Below are 15,926 nucleotides of genomic sequence, written 5' to 3' on the forward strand. Positions count from 1 at the left end.
TGTAAACAAAGATCGACCTCCGCATTGATACCCCGCCGGGCCTCGGTCTGTTACTCGGCATGTCGATCACTTGTCACCGTGATAGTTTCATATTTGTCTATGATTGTGATCGGTGAATCATGGATTCACTGGTGATACTAACCTACAGTCACTATGTCTATTACCTAGTTGGTCACCACACCCACCACCTTCGACACATACTTGGCCACCCCAGACTTCTCTCCCTCTTCCTCACCCTGAGCGACATAGAATCGCCGATGCCGGTCCAGATCGATGGTGGCAGCATCAATCCACAAGGGCCCGCGATAGTAAATCTGCGCACCGACGAAGATGACCAGCACGGCCACCACGCTGACGTAGTTGGCGAAGAACCCCTCGGCGGTCGGATCACCACCCAACGGCCACACACTGAGATAAAACTCGATGATGATCAGCAGGACGCACCAGAACAGCCCCCAGACAGCCGCAAATGGGTATGTCCACGACTTCCACGGCAGGTCGGAGGGGGCTCGGCCCTGCAGCTTCCAGGCGTACCGCATGCGCAAATGTGACAGGCAGATTGACCCCCATCCGAACAAGGTCAGCAGTGACACCAGGTTCGAAAACCAGGTGAAGACATCAGACCCTTTCTGACTGACGTTCAGATACGACAGGCCGCCGCCCACCAGCAGTGTGATGGCCAGTCCGGCAAATGGGCGGCCCACGGAGTCGGCTTTGGCGAAAACCTAACAAGTCAGTACCATGACTATGGCCAGGGAATGGGAACCAGGATTGGGAAAAAAGATTACCTTTGGAGCCATCTTCAAGTGCGCCAGTCCCATGAGAGTGCGCGACCCACCGTACGCCTGGATACTCGCTGATGAGATGACCGAGATGAAGATGATCGCGTTCATGATATGGGCCAGCGGCTGCAGGCCGGCGTTGCGATACGCGATCACAAACGGAGACCCGTTCACCCCCGATCCACCAAACAGGTTCGCGTCGTGGGGGTCAACCGTGATGGTGATCATCAACGATCCGACAATGTAGAACAGGGACAGGCGCAGCCAGATCGACCCAACCGCGCGGGGGACTGCCTTGCGCGGGTTTTTCGTCTCCGTCGCCACCAATGCGCAGTATTCCGAGCCGGACATGGCGAAGATGCACGTGGGCAATACCGATAGGAAGCCTTTGAAGCCGTGGGTGAAGGGTTCGGCATTCCAGTACCGGAATCCGATGGGATCGCCTTGGGGGGCGCCGCCCGCCGACACCACTGTGCGCGTTAGATACACTGTGGCTGAATAGAGTGGATGGAGACGTACCGATCAACGAGATAATGACCACGAAGATCCAAGAGAATTTGATCAGAGACGACACCACCTCGACCTCGCCGAAAAAGCTGACCGCCCAGACGTTGATCAGGATGATCACCACCCAGAAGATACTAATCCACGCCGCTGTCGGCACCTTGTCCGTCCAGAAACTCAACACAGTCACCACTCCCTGCAGCTCGTTCGCGATGGTGATCCAGTAGTTGAACCAGTAGGCCCACCCGATCGTAAAGCCGACCGCCGGGCTGACGAAGATGGACGACCACTGCACGAAGGCCGACGGCAGCGGGTAGAGAACGGCCATTTCACCGATGGAATGCGCCACCGACCAGACCATCGAGCCGCTGAGGACATATCCGATGAAGATGGCCGCGGGGCCTCCGTTGGCCAGGGACGTGCCACTGCCCAGCCAGAGCCCCATGCCGATCGACGAACCCAGCGCGATCATCGTCAGGTGGCGCGTGGACAGCTTGCGGTGGAGGTCGGATTCGGCTCCATAATCGCCCTCCACTGCCGTCCAGCCTGTCGCGGGCGCATTCTTGCCCATGTCGGCGCTCGAGTCGTCTGTGACGAGATACGTTGCCATCGTGAGGGGTCTCTTTGGTGGTAGTGTCTGACTCGGGTCAGACAGGCTCATCGCTCCGTAAACAAGTCTTTATATACTCTGGCCAGATACGGCCTTCGAGTCGGATAGCAGCCGGTGCCATCATTGGCGCATCACAGCTAGCCGTCTTGTCTCGCAGATAAGCTCCGTGAAATCCGGTGGGGTCGATTGTATAGCCCGAGATAACACATATTATGGGCTGGAACGACGGAGAAATCTCGCACGGTCCCAAGAAAAAAACGCTTACAGTGCTGCGCCGTAATCCGTACACCATCGGGACAGCGATTCCATGCCTTGTCCTCCGTATATATCAGCGTATCAGAAAGGCGGCTGCGGGACGATCGCATGGGTATATCCTCTACTCCCCTCGTTCCTCGTCCATGTGCGTTGACATTACTACAGTCTCGTAGTATGCCCCCCCTCTTCTCGCCAGAGTATCGTAGTGCAGTCCAACTTCATCTATATCGGTGGTGATACGGTGTCTATCGCTCATGATATGGGAGATGAGGATCTACACCGAAACTCCTTGCTGCCAGATTAGAGCCACGCCCGGTCGAAACACGCGACTGACAGGCATCGCAGCATAGCGTGCAAGGAACATGTGCAGGAAGTTGGACATTTCACCATGTGAACCCATATTGGCACTCTCGTCCTTGCCTCCATCTCGACTTCACCACGCTGTTTCTGGGGTCTCGTCTCCGTTTCCCGATGGGAAATTTTAGTGAGGCGACTGTTATCCACCAGCGATCATTGGTCCACTCGCCCTGTCTTTGGCGTGATCTATTCCAGGTAGGTACCCACCTTAATAGCTGTCAGGTGGGGATTCGATTGCTAGCGATCGATTGGTTGATGTTGCTGCCGCAGGATTCAGGCTGCTTATCCCCCTGGATCAGTAACGTGATATCACGTGGTAGCATGTTGGTCACATGACTTTACTGCTGCGTCACCAGACACGTGCTTTGTGCACTCGTCATATTTATGCCACTGATGAAATAGCGCCATAGGGTGCATGATCGACTCGAAACACACTACTAAGAACTCGATGATGTAGGGATAACCGGAAAGACATTCTATATTGCCCGCGATGACGAGTCTGCGGTTTAGAAGCGTCAGAGGGTATATCGCTATCAGTCTTGTACACATGTCAAGCTGTCGTCCCGAGTTATCCTATAGACGAAGGTGTTAGGCTGTGCCAAGGTGATAGTCGTGCCAGGATTTGGGAGGACTCACTCGCGAATTTCATTTCAACCGTCATGGCATCTCCGGTTGAAGCACAGTACATCGTGGAAACCCCTACCAGGATTGCATCTACACTAAAGGGGCCTCTTTGTTGCTTATTTCAGTACCATCTGGCTAGTGACGGATGCGCTCCATTCAGACTGTGAAGTCTTGGGCTCATTGAAGATACGTATAGCAAGAGTGCAAGAGCAGTTTGGCCCCTTCGGATCGGGCTACAGCTGGATCAATAATGGGTCGGTTCCCGGTGCTAGGGAAAGCAGGAATATGCCGGATGAAGGGCTGGATGACGGCTGTATGGTTTTGACTGCCCGGATTTCTCGAGAAACAAAGTATGTATTCGGTTGGCCATTATGTCGGTTTAGCACAGGCAAGCCGTCAATGGTTTGCTCCTTATACGGTGCCCTGCACCTCCTGCCTGTCAACGTAGTTTCCAGTGCCTTCATGTAGATTGGTTGATGGTAGAACGGGGATATACTTCGTAGGGTTGCATCGATGCCGCCATCACCACGCGACGGTTAAGTGTTTGACGATCGGCCCGCACTTCGGACATGTTTCAGTTTAAAGATGTACCCGACGCGTGCCCGATCTGGGGTTGGCCCAAGTCAAGTCTTTGTAAAGTGACTACCACTGTGGTAGAGGATAGAACACACGGCCCGAACCAGGAGTATTGCAGGATCGTTCTCAAATCATCTCCTGGTCCCCCTCTCCTCATGTCATAGACGCGCGATTCAAAACATCCAGTGTTGAGATCGACAGGGCCAAGGTGACATTGGCATCAGGTCTCCGACGGTCGGGAGACGGGGGTGGAGACCTCGTGGGCAAATCAAGACACTGTCCCTGGTCCTTATCTGGGGCACTTTAATTACCCGTGCATCTCCACATCCAATCATCGTCACACGCGATCAATTCACCCCAGTGCGTCGCGGTGATCGACAGAAATGGCCCGACGGTCGACTGTTATAGAAGGCCGGGAGTCACCCATGGCAAATTCCAGCGTACGATACCAATTGTGCTTCTGAAGCTATTCGTCATGCGTGCCATCAGCACCGTTTGCGCAGCCGCCGGCCTGCTGCTGTCTCAGGTGCTGGCAGAGTCCATCAGGGAGATTAACGGCAACAAATACCAGTCGTCATTCCTGTACAAGAATGTCACCGACGTCGAGGGCCTAGTCACAGCCAAGGGGCCCAAAGGATTTTACCTGCGGGCCACCACCCCCGGCGAGGACGACAGCACGTCCGACTCTATCTACGTCTACAGCCCCGGCGGAGCCCACGAGGTCAGCGAAGGCGACAAGGTCACCCTCAGTGGCAAAGTGATCGAATACTACAAGACCGGGTATGTCTCCGTGACCCAGATCACGGGTCCCACTGGCCTCAAGGTCACCGCCGGGATCAAAGACGTAGAGCCCGTCGTCATCGGCGCCAAGGGTCGACAGCCACCGACCGAGCAATTCTCCTCGCTCGATGGCGGCGATATCCTCGGTCTCCCGAACAATTCCAGTCAAATCCACAAGGAGAATCCCGAGTTGCAGCCCGACAAATACGGCATGGATTTCTGGGAGAGTCTCAGTGGCGAGCTGGTCACGCTGACTGGGGTGCATGCCATTTCCAAGCCGAACCAGTACGGCGATACCTGGGCCGTTGGGGATTGGAAGGCGACGGGACGCAATGCGCGAGGTGGACTGACCATGCGGCCAAAAGGTAGCTCACCTCCGAAGGGAGAGCGAAAGAAAGAAGTAGAGGAATAGAGGGATGCTAATGGACCAGACTCCAACCCCGAGGCCATTCTTATCGGTGCCCCCCTGGACGAAACCAAGAACCCCACGGACACCAAGCTGGGGGACACGATCGGGGATATCACCGGCGTCATCACCCAATCCTACGGCTACTACACGCTCCTCCCTCAGACTGCCCTGAAGGTGTCCGAGTCGAACTCGACCGCGGCCGAACCGACAACTCTCGAAGCCGATGGTGGCTGCAAGGCCTTGACGGTGGGCAGCTACAACATCAACAACCTCGCGCCCAACTCGACCACCCTGCCCAAAATCGCCGGCCATATCGCCAAAGAGCTGAAGAGTCCGCGACTGCTGTTTGTTCAGGAAGTCCAGGACGGAAGCGGACCGACCAACGACGGAGGTAGGCGAGTCCCCAACTAATATCACGAATGATGCTGACGAGGATGCAGAGGTGTCGTCCAAAAAGACGTTGACCAAACTGGTGTCCGAGATCAAAGAACAAGGTGGCGTCGAGTACGAGTTTGTTGACATCAGCCCAGAGGATGGAAAGGACGGAGGGCAGCCGGGCGGCAACATCCGTGTTGCCTACCTCTACGATCCGACGGTCATCCGACTGCGCGACGCCAACCCCGGCTCCAGCAGCGATGCCAATGAAGTGCAGGCGGGACCGGCCCTCAAGTTCAACCCCGGACTGATCGACCCCACCGACTCGGCGTGGGACGACAGCCGGAAGCCCCTCGCAGCGGCGTGGGAGACGGTCGACGGAAAGAATCCCTTCTTCACCATCAACATCCACTTCAGCAGCAAAGGCGGCGGGTCCCCGATGGAGGGGGATGCGCGGCCGCCCGTGAACGGGGGCGTCGAGCAGCGCGAAGCCCAGGCCAAGGTCGTTGCGGTATGTTCGCCTGCAACCCATTCCACGGTTATCTCATCTCGGAACTAATCCATCCATTGTAGAAATTTGTCAAATCCATCCTCGCCGAGGACGACCAAGCCCGGATCATCACGTCGGGCGACTTCAACGAGTTCGGGTTCGCGCAACCTCTGACGGTCTTCGCGTCAGAGTCGGGTCTGCAGGAGTTGGAAGAGGCGGCGGGCATCGACGAGGCAGAGCGATACACGTATCTGTATGATTCGAACTGCCAGCAGCTGGATCACATGTACGTCAGCGAGGCCGTGGCCAAAGAGGCGCGCGCGGAGCACATCCACGTCAACACCTGGGTGTCATACGATGACCAAGGGTCGGATCACGACCCGACCGTGGCATTGTTGAATGTGTGCGCTTGAAACGGTTGCAACTATAGGTTATCTTCGGTCAATGAAAGTACCAGAAATGTCGTGTTCACGTATAGAGAAATCCGGAATAGAGGCAGAGGAGAGGAAGACTCGAGCTCCGTAAACCAAACAAACAATCTCTCTCCTTCTCTGTCCTTTACTCCGTACTCTGCTCTACTTTGGTTTTGTTTTCTTAGTTCGGAAAAAGGCTGTCATACTAATTACTGTTGTAAGTGCTCAATCAAATTGATACATCACTGGTCACAGGTGTTAGAGGTCCGATTTAGCGACCAACATAGGGAGATATATATTCCCACAAGATCCGCAATTCAGCATCATTTTGATATGATTTCTCTATATTAAGCTACAATCTTTTCTTTATCTGAGGATCGCTAAGAGGAAAATTGGAGAATGAAATCAACCAAAATAAAGGAAGCCAAAACTCTGACAATAAACAGAAACGAAGGTCACGGTACAAGAGACTGTGATTGCTGAAGTGGCTGCCTGAGGAATCGGTCCACGGGCCGGAGCATCACCTGACCATGGCCACAGTCGTCCATCATCCTGGCTGGATCACCCTCGTCTCACTGGCACGAAACAAGATCTTGAGATGATAACGCGACGTTTAGATGAGGGTCACGTCAGCCATGAGATTGTCCCCTGGAATGGCATCTAGCTGGTCGTCCCGAATGGTAAATATCCCTACCCGCCGGAATGTTCTCTTTTCCTGATCCACACACTCCAGGATCAGTCCCCGGGTCGATACGATGTGGAGACACCAGACCTCCGCCGCGTGGCTTCCCGGAATATCTAGATTGGCCCTCCCCAGGATGGTTCCGGGCGGCGGCCCGGATCCGTGATTAGCATTGGACCAGGCAAGCGTGGACAGAGCGGATGAAAGCCGCTTGGCATTGGTCGTGGCCGGATCGGGAGGGACGAGATCGGCGTGGAAAAGTGGCCCGTGGATCTTCATCACCCCGTCGGAGATATCTCCCAGGGTGTCGATGCGGATGGCACTGGTATCCACGGTGGCCACAGGCCGGCTGTACACCCGGTCGGAGAAGAGGTGGTACGTGGCCCCGTCGATTGCCGCCCAAGACCACGACGGCGCCCGATACTTCGCTGGTCGGGACGCTCGCTGTTGCTCGCGGAGCCACTCGGGTCCGGTCCAATGCCCCCGCGACTCCCACAGCAGCCCCCATGGTAGGTCGGACTCCCAGAGGCCCGCCATGTACCGCCTGCCGATCTGGTCTCCGAGGCGTACAGCAACGCCATGGATCGCTGGCAGCTTGTCGCTCGCCACCGTCAATGCACGCCCGGTGTAGGAGAAATCCAGGGCACTGTACCAGCAGTTGAGGATGTCCCAGCGCTTGTCAGGCCGCCGCTGTGGACCCTTGACCCGGCTATTCCGCCACCAGGGAGCCGGGTCAAGAAAGCTCGGATATGGACCAGGCCGTTTGGAGGCCCGATACCCATCTTCGGCCTGGTATGCCGTGCGACAGGCCAGCACCATTTTTTCTGCGCGATACATCAGGAGCCGAGGGGGCAGAACGCCCTCCTCAAAGATCCACCCTCTTCGGTCCACGGGACTGAAGGCTGTCTCTGTCTGCTCGTAGCCCCCAGGCCGCAGATAGATGTGGCTGGCTTCGTTGAAGCGGAGCTTAAGAGACGGGTGTTTGGGGAGCGCTCGCGGCCGGAGGAACGACTCGTGGACGGAATTGACGTTGGCCGCTTGGACAGTGAGGTACGAGCGGCCGTAGATATCGCACATTTGCGCAATCTGTTCTCTCTTGACCTCGTCGTCGTCTTGCACAATGCACAGCGTATCGACCCAGAGGTACTTGACGTTCAGCCTGTGTGCGACAAAGACGGCATCCTTGACCGTGTTCGGTAGCCGGTCGTAGGGAATTGATTTGAGGAATTGCTTCCTGTTCTCCCGCATCAACTGCACTGGTTGCACTCGGACCCCCCAGATAAAGCTCAGGGTAATGTAGGGAGACCGTTGGGAGCCGTCATTTTCCACCAAGCGTAACGAGGGCTGGAATTCGGTTGCCCCTGGGGCTGCGCTGATCTCTATGATGAATCTCGGCAGTACCGGATCCTCGCCGCGTTTGCACGCGGAATGCGACTGGCAGCATGAGTCCACCCATCCCTTAACCAGTTCGAAGGCCCCATCCGCGCGCGGGTCCGGCATGACGTCCCGGGCCAGAATGTATTTGGAAATCGGCTCCTCTGGATGGTGCGCTGGTCAGCTTGTTTCCTCGAGAACTGTCTCCCGTATGACCCGACCTACCCGGATCCGCGAAGACCTCGAACGTCGCTTCTGACCCGATGGTGTAAATCTTATCTTCATAGGCCTCGGGCGGTAGATCGATGTCATAGAGCAGGTCAATCCGAGGACGATCGCCCATCGGCGTTCGCTCCCATGGAGGGTGTCCATTCCAGCCAAGGCCATAAGGTCCGCGCGATTTTGACGGACTCATGTACTTGCTCGTTGCGCGCTTGGTGTTTGGCGCGATGCAGTGTCGGTAGAAGAATTCACAGGAGGGGCAACCTTTCGCCGCCGAATCCTCCAGCTGCTGGTACGAGTCCCAGAATATGTTCACCCCACCATGCCCCGGGGCGATCTCCGAAATGGGAGGGATCTTCAGGCACGCCTCGCATGTCTTGTATCTGTCTTGGACCACCGCCATGCTACCTTCTATGTCTATGATGGTTGGGAGGACTGACGATACCTGGATCTTATCGGGTTGGACACGATATGGCCGGATTGAACGGCTGGATAGGCGTTCAATGCGGGGTCAAGCGCCCTCAACAACACATTCGCATCATCACATCCTCGGTTAAGCTCATATAATTCACCACTTTACCCTAAGCATAAGCACTAGACCGTTTTGAACAACAAACATGCCAACTTTTCCCACGACGCTTCCTGTCAGGACGAGAGTCCCTGCTGATGAAATGGCGATTATGTACCCGAGCCTCTCTGGGTCGGATCATGGTCACCTATCGACGATTCCACAATTCTACACAGGGCGCTGTACATGATTGTCAAATTTAGGATGAAGATGCCATGTTGCTGTTATCCGCAAACAGCGCGAAAATTACCGTTGGATCACAAACGAGAGTATCGCATTGCATTGCATCCATATGATCGGACAGTTAGAGATGAGAGAAATCATTAAGCCCCAACAGCCGCCGTGGCCATTGTCTCCACCTCGGTATGGTTTGCCTTCGCCTCCAGACCCTCCTTGTACTTATCCGCCCGTCCATAGCTCTCCTTGTACGAGGCTGTCACCATATCTTCCACCGTGATGGGGGCATACTTAGGCTCTTCGCCTTCGCCTCGAATATTCGGCAGACACTGACAGACATAGTCTGGATTACCACTGAAGAACAAGGGAATCGAGTATCGCTCACGGCCCGACTTGTTGATGACGCGATGGATGTTCGACTTGTACTTGTCGTTAGCCATGCGCATGAACAGGTTGCCCAGGTTCACGACGTAGGCACCGGGGACAGGTTTGACCTGGAAGCTTTCATTAGGCATGGTAGGCAAGACAAGACGGGCGCACGTACATCTAGCCAATCCCCCGTTGGCACATCCAGCACCTGCAAGCCGTCCACCTCATCCTGCAGCAGCAAGGTGATAGTTCCAAAATCAGTGTGGGCGCCGATCCCACGAGTCAACTTGTCGTCGTCATCCTTCGGCTGCGCCGGATAATGCAAGTATCGCATGGTCGCGACCGCACCGTCTGTCATGGGGTCGAAAAACGTCGGCTCGACCTTCAGGGTCAGCGCCAGCATGGCGAGCACATCCTTGGCTAGCTCACAAACTGCATGGTAGTATTCCATCGAGGTGCGCCGGAATTCCTCTGGGTCGGGGACCGTCTCCGGCCACTGATTGGGCCCACTGTTGAGCTTCTGGTTCACGAAGTACGGATGATCCTCAGGAATCTCCTCGCCGATGTAGAGGCCCTCTTTCTTGTCGGGACGGGTGCCGGGCTCGAGGATTTGGGATTCGAGAAGTTCGTAGCCGCGGTTGAACGAGGTGCGATCTGCCGCGGTTAGTGTCTGCCAATTTGGCCCTGAAAAAGTGACCAACCTTTGTCAATCTTTGTCTTCTCCTTGAGTGGAAGATCGAAGAAGCGCTTGGCGCAGTTCATTACGCGTAGCTGAAGCTCGCGGGGCACGCGGTGGCCCGTCACCTGGAAGAAACCGTTATAGAGACAGCATTGGCGGATCTGCTCAACCAGGTGGACTTTGGCCTCGTTGTCGCTGCCATAGAATGGGGAGAAATCGAGGACAGGGGGTGCTGTCGGCGCCATCCCGGTGGATTTAATCAATGTACCCTATCCAACTCTGCCATAGAGCCTTTCTGATACACTCTAGCAATATAAGCGTCATGATTGTTTCTCTCTTTCATCCCGAATTGATAATGATCGGACGGAATACCGAAGGAGGGTGACAAGCTTACGAGTTGGAGGACGGGATGAAACGCCCAAGAGTGGGGGGAGGTTATGGGTGAGATGGATCGACAGAGTCGACCAGGATAGGCCTGATAACCACGATGCGGAGCAGCCAATAGAATGTCCCCGTAATTGTTATCACATTCGGGGTTTATTCTCCAGATCAGCATGGTCTGCAATGAACGATGCGAGCGGATATGAGAAATTGACAGAATGCTAGAGGGTGGATGGAAGATGAGGTGTCCGATACATAGAGCTATTACCCCCTTGCAGGGTGAGACGGTGGGAATTTGACTTCTTTTCTGTATCAATTTCGCCGATTCCAACACAAAACACCAGGAAACTACGAGCATCCGCGATGTCATCTACAGAGCCCGAAACCAAGACAGGGACGATGCCCAGGGAGGTGGACCACGAAGCAGAGACGTCATACGGTAGGGGTTCACCGTTGCCCTAATCGACCCATACTTACCCGCCATAGTTCGCAAGGTGGACTTCGTTCTGCTGCCATTACTTTGTTTGGTAAGGATGTCATCGCCTGGTGGAGCTCTTAGCTAATTGCTTAGATGTATTTTTTCGACTGTATGGACCGGGTAAGCAAATCGTTGAGTAGATTTATGGGAGATGTATACAGGTACTGATCGGAATAGAGCAACTTGGCGAATGCCAAAACCGACGGACTGGAGCAGGACCTTCACTTCCAAGGCAATGACTACTCACTGATTGTCTTGCTCTTCTACATCCCGTTTGGGCTCTGCGATCTGCCCTGGAACCTGTTGCTCAAGCGATACTCCGGGCGCATCATGTTGTCTTTCAGTGCGTTTTGACTGTCTTCTATGGTTGCATCTACTGACAGGATAGTGACGGTTGTTTGGGGAATCTTGGCCCTGTGCCAATGCGCGGCGAAGAGCTTTGGTGGTATGCTGGCCATCCGGATCATTTTAGGGTGAGTATTCTTTAATCTTTATTAGCCCCCCCTGGTTCGTCCATTGATATAGATAGAGTTTTCGAAGCAGGCTTCTTCGCTGGCGCCACCTTCTACTTCACCTTGTTCTATACTCGTGGGGAGATGGGCTTTCGACTGGCAATTATGCAGTCGTTTGCTGTCCTGGCCTCCGCTTTCAGCGGGTTGATCTCCTTTGGTGTCTTCCAAATAAACGAGCCTGCTGTGAAAGGGTGGCAGTGGTTGTTTATCATTGAGGGGGCCATGACACTCGTCTGCGGAGTGGTCGGCTTCTGGTGGCTCCCAGACGGTCCATCCACTGCATGGTTCCTCACGGAGCGCGAGCGAGCAGCGGCCACGGCACGGCTGCTGCGCGATACTTCATCCGAAGTGGACACAGGGTTGAACATAAAGGAGTGTTTCCAGACCTGGAATGATTGGAAATTCCCGGTCTGGTGTCTGATCACGTTCACCTATCCTGTGGCGTACGCCACCGCCATGAACTTCTTTCCATTGGTAGGGCCGTCTGTCAGAAAAGGAGGCGATTGCTAACCCGGATAGATCGTCCAGCGATTGGGCTACTCGGCCGTCAAAACGAACCTGTGGACGGTGGCTCCGAACATGGTTGGCGCAGTGGTGCTGCTTGCAGTGGCCAAGTCTTCCGACTACTTTCGCGAGAGAACCTTCCACATTATCCTTTCCTTAACGCTCTCCCTGGTGGGCATGGTTGTCTTATCCACAATTGACGTTCTCACCAACAAAGGGGTGGCGTACTTCGCCTGTTTTCTCATGGCAGCCGGGGCCTATATCCCGTCGTGTCTGGTGCACGCGTGGCATAACAACAACAACGTACACGAGAACTCGCGGGCGGCGAATACGGGCTTCTTCGTTGGATTGGGCAACTTGGCGGGCATTATGAGTGCCGCGACGTTTCGCACGGAATATGCGCCCCAGTATGAGAACTCCTCCGCCCCTACCCGCACGAAAGCTAACCCCACAGGTACATTCCGACCTTGGTGGCTACCTGCTGCTGTAACGGAGTATGCATTGTATTTACATTCGGACTGGGGCTGTGGATGCGCGGGGAGAACCGCCGACGCGATCGAGAACAGGGGGTGAGATTGTGCGGCGAGGAGGTCGACACGCGATATCTGGTAGATGGGGAGAAGAGTCCCGAATGGCGATACTTTCTGTAGATAGAGCGGCGATCAGTTCAACCAGGATGCGATAGCATGACACTTGATAGGACAGGATCAAGTATCTTACCCCAACAGGAGTCAGTCAGATACGGGTGGAGAAGCCCTAATTTAGGCCGCTCCCCCGCATGGAATGCCTTGGCCAACCATACGCAACCCAAGAACATCCCTGTCTTATCAGCAAGGTCGGACAAAGGGCCGCATATTTATTTTGTCCAACCGGTCGCTCCGACGTGAGGGGACGTTTGCATCCCACTCTCCCACTCCTCGAGATGAAGAATCACGTTTGCCAGTGGACCAACTGCCGCAAGAGCTTCACACGGGCGGAGCATTTGCGTCGACATAGTTTGAACCATGAGAAGTCGCGCGATGGATATACATGCGAACGTTGCTTTGTCCATTTCAATCGACCCGACCTGCTTTGTAGGTGTTATACGACCGGTCCAGACGGTGAGGATGCTGACGGAGGGAGCAGCCAGACATATGATGCGTCACGCAAAACGAGACGAAGAAGCCGGGGGTCCTGGGATGGGAGTGCTTGAAACACGCAAGAGGACTCGTCGGGCTGGAGATGGAACCATCATTACTCGACCACGCAAGCGACAGTCCCAACCACATTGCTCGGAATCCACGACGGCGTCGTCCGTGTCGGTGACGAGCGGGCCAGATCTGGCCCAGATCACCCTCGATCTGGACGGACAGACACCGCATGGAGCCCCTGTATCGCCTCCAGGGTCCGCCAGCGACCCACCGTCGCTGTGTTTCGACGATCACGACCCTCTCTTGGCTCCCATGATGCCGGGGGGCGCATTCGAGCCGTTTGTGGAGCCCATCCCGGGGCAATTTGATGCAGCCGACGGCGCGTGGAGTGTTGGGTTGGACGGGACGAGCGATTTCTTCAGCGTGGATACAGGTGCGTTGGGACTGCGGATGTCTCTACGGAGTATATGATGGCTGACATAGAATGCAGCGACGGATTTCAACATGCCCTTCGCGGCGACCCATAACTACAATTGGCTATTTGACGTGACGTCGCTCGACGACGCGTTTCACCACCTTGACCTGCCGCTCGGATCGGACATGATGGCCTTCGGGGACGGGTTCGACACTGGTCGCAGTCCGATGCTGCCAGTGGCTGGACGGGTGTCCGACTATGATCGCAACGACCGGGATTCGTCGTCCATGCTTCTCGAGGCGGCGTCTTTCATCGATCGGGGGGCATCACAGGGAAAGCTTTCTCTGCAAGATAGCGGCGACCTCCCTGACTTGGTCGAGCTGGACTGGATGTCGGGACCATCAACGTTTGACAACAACACCTCACTATATCTTCCTCGACTGAGCGAAGACACACGGCAGGGAGTGTTGAAGTTGATTGCACAGTCACCACCACTGGGAGCGACGGGCCATATCACGGCAGTTGACTCGCCGCTCCTGTCGCTCACGGCGTTGCAGAGCTACAGTGATCTGTTCTTTACCCGCTTTAACACTACGTATCCTCTCATCCATCAGCCGACATTCATGGCTGCCCATGCGGATCCCATCATACTGGCGGCTATACTATCTATGGGAGCGACGTATGGCACGCGCGAGGCACATCAATTAGCGGTGGGGATCCACGACAACCTCCGCAATCACCTCTTTTGCCACGCCGACTTCTCCCCGCAGCCACCGCTCTGGGTCCTGCAGTCGATGCTGCTAGTCGACTGCTTTGGAAAGATGCGGGCGGGCCCCAAACAGCGCGAACGAGCACAGCTTTTCCACTGCGTGCTCATCAAATTGATCCGACGGAGCGACTGCTGTGGCATTCGCGCCAACTCGGCGACAGCACCGCCACTAGACAGCCTGGACGGACAATGGCGACGTGCCATGGATGCCGAGCAGCGGAAGCGGCTGGCGATGCATTGTTTTATGTGGGATACGCAGCACGCCGTGCTCTTCTCCCAATCCCTCTGCATGTCGGCCTTTGAAATCCGATCTTCACTACCGTGTGGGGCCAACGCCTGGGAGGCATCCAGTGCCGAGGAATGGGCACGGCATGCTTCGCGAGAGGCCGACCATCTCTTCCTCTCTGTGCTCAAAGGCTACATCACCCCCGGGACCATCTCGCGACCGCGGGATCTCAACGCCCTAGCACGCATCGTGGTACTGCATGGGCTGATGTCCGTTTCCGCCGATCTAAAAAGACGTGACCAGACGACGCTTCAGTCCGAGACCCCCGAGCGGGTTGGGGCGTGGACGCTGCGCATGGGCCGGTCCTACGACTTGTGGAAAGTGGATTTCGACGCCGACTGCCTCGCTATGAAACTCGGCCAGCCTGCGGATCCGCGCCGCTTCACCGGGCTGAAAACCTCCGCATACGCGCTCTTTCGCGCGGCTCATTTGGCGTTGAACGTCGAAATCCTTGACCTGCAGATCGCCGCGGGGGCATCACAGATCCTCGGGCGCGCCGTCACGGCCGACGACCGCGAGCGATCGCGCCGCAATCTGCCTCGGTGGCTGCAGAGCGATCCAGCGATTGTGGCCACGCGGCACGCTGCAACGCTCTTGCAGGAAGCCGTTCTGAGTCTCCACGACTGGGACCAGACGGACGCGTTCCACTTCCCGTGGTGTCTGTATCTGGCGACGCTGGCGTGCTGGGCATTTCACCGTGGGCTAGACCGGTGCCCGCCGCAGGGCCGTCTCACGACGGATTTGTCGTCACTTATCGTGGCTATGACGACGTGTTCTACGTTGGCGGAGCTGGGTGGCCTGGGCGGCAAGTACGATCCAACGCCGTTGGTGGTGGCGATGGCGCAGCAGTTGGCGACGGTGCGGTGGGCAGTAGTCCATGATGCAATGAAGGTGTTGGTGAATTTGTCTACTTAGTTTATCTACGGCCCTATATCTGCTGTTATTTTAATGACTATCATTGAGTGATTTCTGATCTCGACAGTATCAAGTAGGGTAAATCGCTAGTATATACCACAACTACCGGAACAAAGCCAGTATGCCGACGACTAGAGGCAATACCCCACATTTGCATCTGGCTATTACTCAATGTAAATTTGAAAAAAAGAAATCAAATTACAACAATAAACAGATTGTAATAGTGACGACACTAGAGTAAGACCTCAACCCCACCCTTGGACAGCGATAGGAATGCACCCCCACCGGGC

At 55.6% G+C, this 15,926-nt stretch overlaps 5 protein-coding genes across 5 annotated transcripts; 2 read left to right on the plus strand and 3 right to left on the minus strand.

The window, feature by feature from the left end:
- Window positions 1-33: 33 nt before the first annotated feature.
- BDW47DRAFT_131969 (putative amino acid transporter) lies at window positions 34-1,896 on the minus strand (the record flags this gene model as incomplete). The annotated part of the gene is made up of 3 exons (XM_024817441.1): window positions 34-725; window positions 789-1,252; window positions 1,302-1,896. 3 exons carry the CDS (start codon window positions 1,894-1,896, stop codon window positions 165-167), a joined length of 1,620 nt encoding a protein of 539 aa, XP_024671508.1. The 3' UTR covers window positions 34-164.
- Window positions 1,897-4,135: 2,239 nt separating this feature from the next.
- BDW47DRAFT_131971 (endonuclease/exonuclease/phosphatase family protein) lies at window positions 4,136-6,175 on the plus strand (the record flags this gene model as incomplete). The annotated part of the gene is made up of 4 exons (XM_024817442.1): window positions 4,136-4,853; window positions 4,920-5,288; window positions 5,338-5,783; window positions 5,846-6,175. The coding sequence occupies exons 1-4, from the start codon at window positions 4,184-4,186 to the stop codon at window positions 6,173-6,175; spliced, it is 1,815 nt and encodes a 604-aa protein (XP_024671509.1). The 5' UTR covers window positions 4,136-4,183.
- Window positions 6,176-6,485: 310 nt separating this feature from the next.
- BDW47DRAFT_131975 (HET domain-containing protein) lies at window positions 6,486-9,258 on the minus strand. The gene is made up of 2 exons (XM_024817443.1): window positions 8,457-9,258; window positions 6,486-8,395 (listed from the first exon to the last, which is right to left on the minus strand). The coding sequence occupies exons 1-2, from the start codon at window positions 8,854-8,856 to the stop codon at window positions 6,789-6,791; spliced, it is 2,007 nt and encodes a 668-aa protein (XP_024671510.1). The 5' UTR covers window positions 8,857-9,258; the 3' UTR covers window positions 6,486-6,788.
- Window positions 9,259-9,292: 34 nt separating this feature from the next.
- Window positions 9,293-10,575, minus strand: encD (Fe(2+)/2-oxoglutarate-dependent oxygenase encD). Its single transcript, XM_024812834.1, has 3 exons — window positions 10,269-10,575; window positions 9,743-10,221; window positions 9,293-9,692 (listed from the first exon to the last, which is right to left on the minus strand). The coding sequence occupies exons 1-3, from the start codon at window positions 10,489-10,491 to the stop codon at window positions 9,345-9,347; spliced, it is 1,050 nt and encodes a 349-aa protein (XP_024671511.1). The 5' UTR covers window positions 10,492-10,575; the 3' UTR covers window positions 9,293-9,344.
- A 415-nt stretch (window positions 10,576-10,990) lies between these two features.
- On the plus strand, window positions 10,991-15,636 carry BDW47DRAFT_131977 (MFS transporter/fungal specific transcription factor domain-containing protein; the record flags this gene model as incomplete). The annotated part of the gene is made up of 11 exons (XM_024817444.1): window positions 10,991-11,066; window positions 11,114-11,154; window positions 11,283-11,448; window positions 11,494-11,578; window positions 11,635-12,091; window positions 12,137-12,292; window positions 12,434-12,528; window positions 12,576-12,729; window positions 12,957-13,194; window positions 13,277-13,684; window positions 13,742-15,636. 11 exons carry the CDS (start codon window positions 10,991-10,993, stop codon window positions 15,634-15,636), a joined length of 3,771 nt encoding a protein of 1,256 aa, XP_024671512.1.
- Between the last annotated feature and the right edge of the window lie 290 nt (window positions 15,637-15,926).

The sequence above is a fragment of the Aspergillus candidus genome (assembly GCF_002847045.1).
Source record: "Aspergillus candidus strain CBS 102.13 unplaced genomic scaffold BDW47scaffold_26, whole genome shotgun sequence".
In the NCBI taxonomy this organism is placed as follows: Eukaryota; Fungi; Ascomycota; class Eurotiomycetes; order Eurotiales; family Aspergillaceae; genus Aspergillus; species Aspergillus candidus.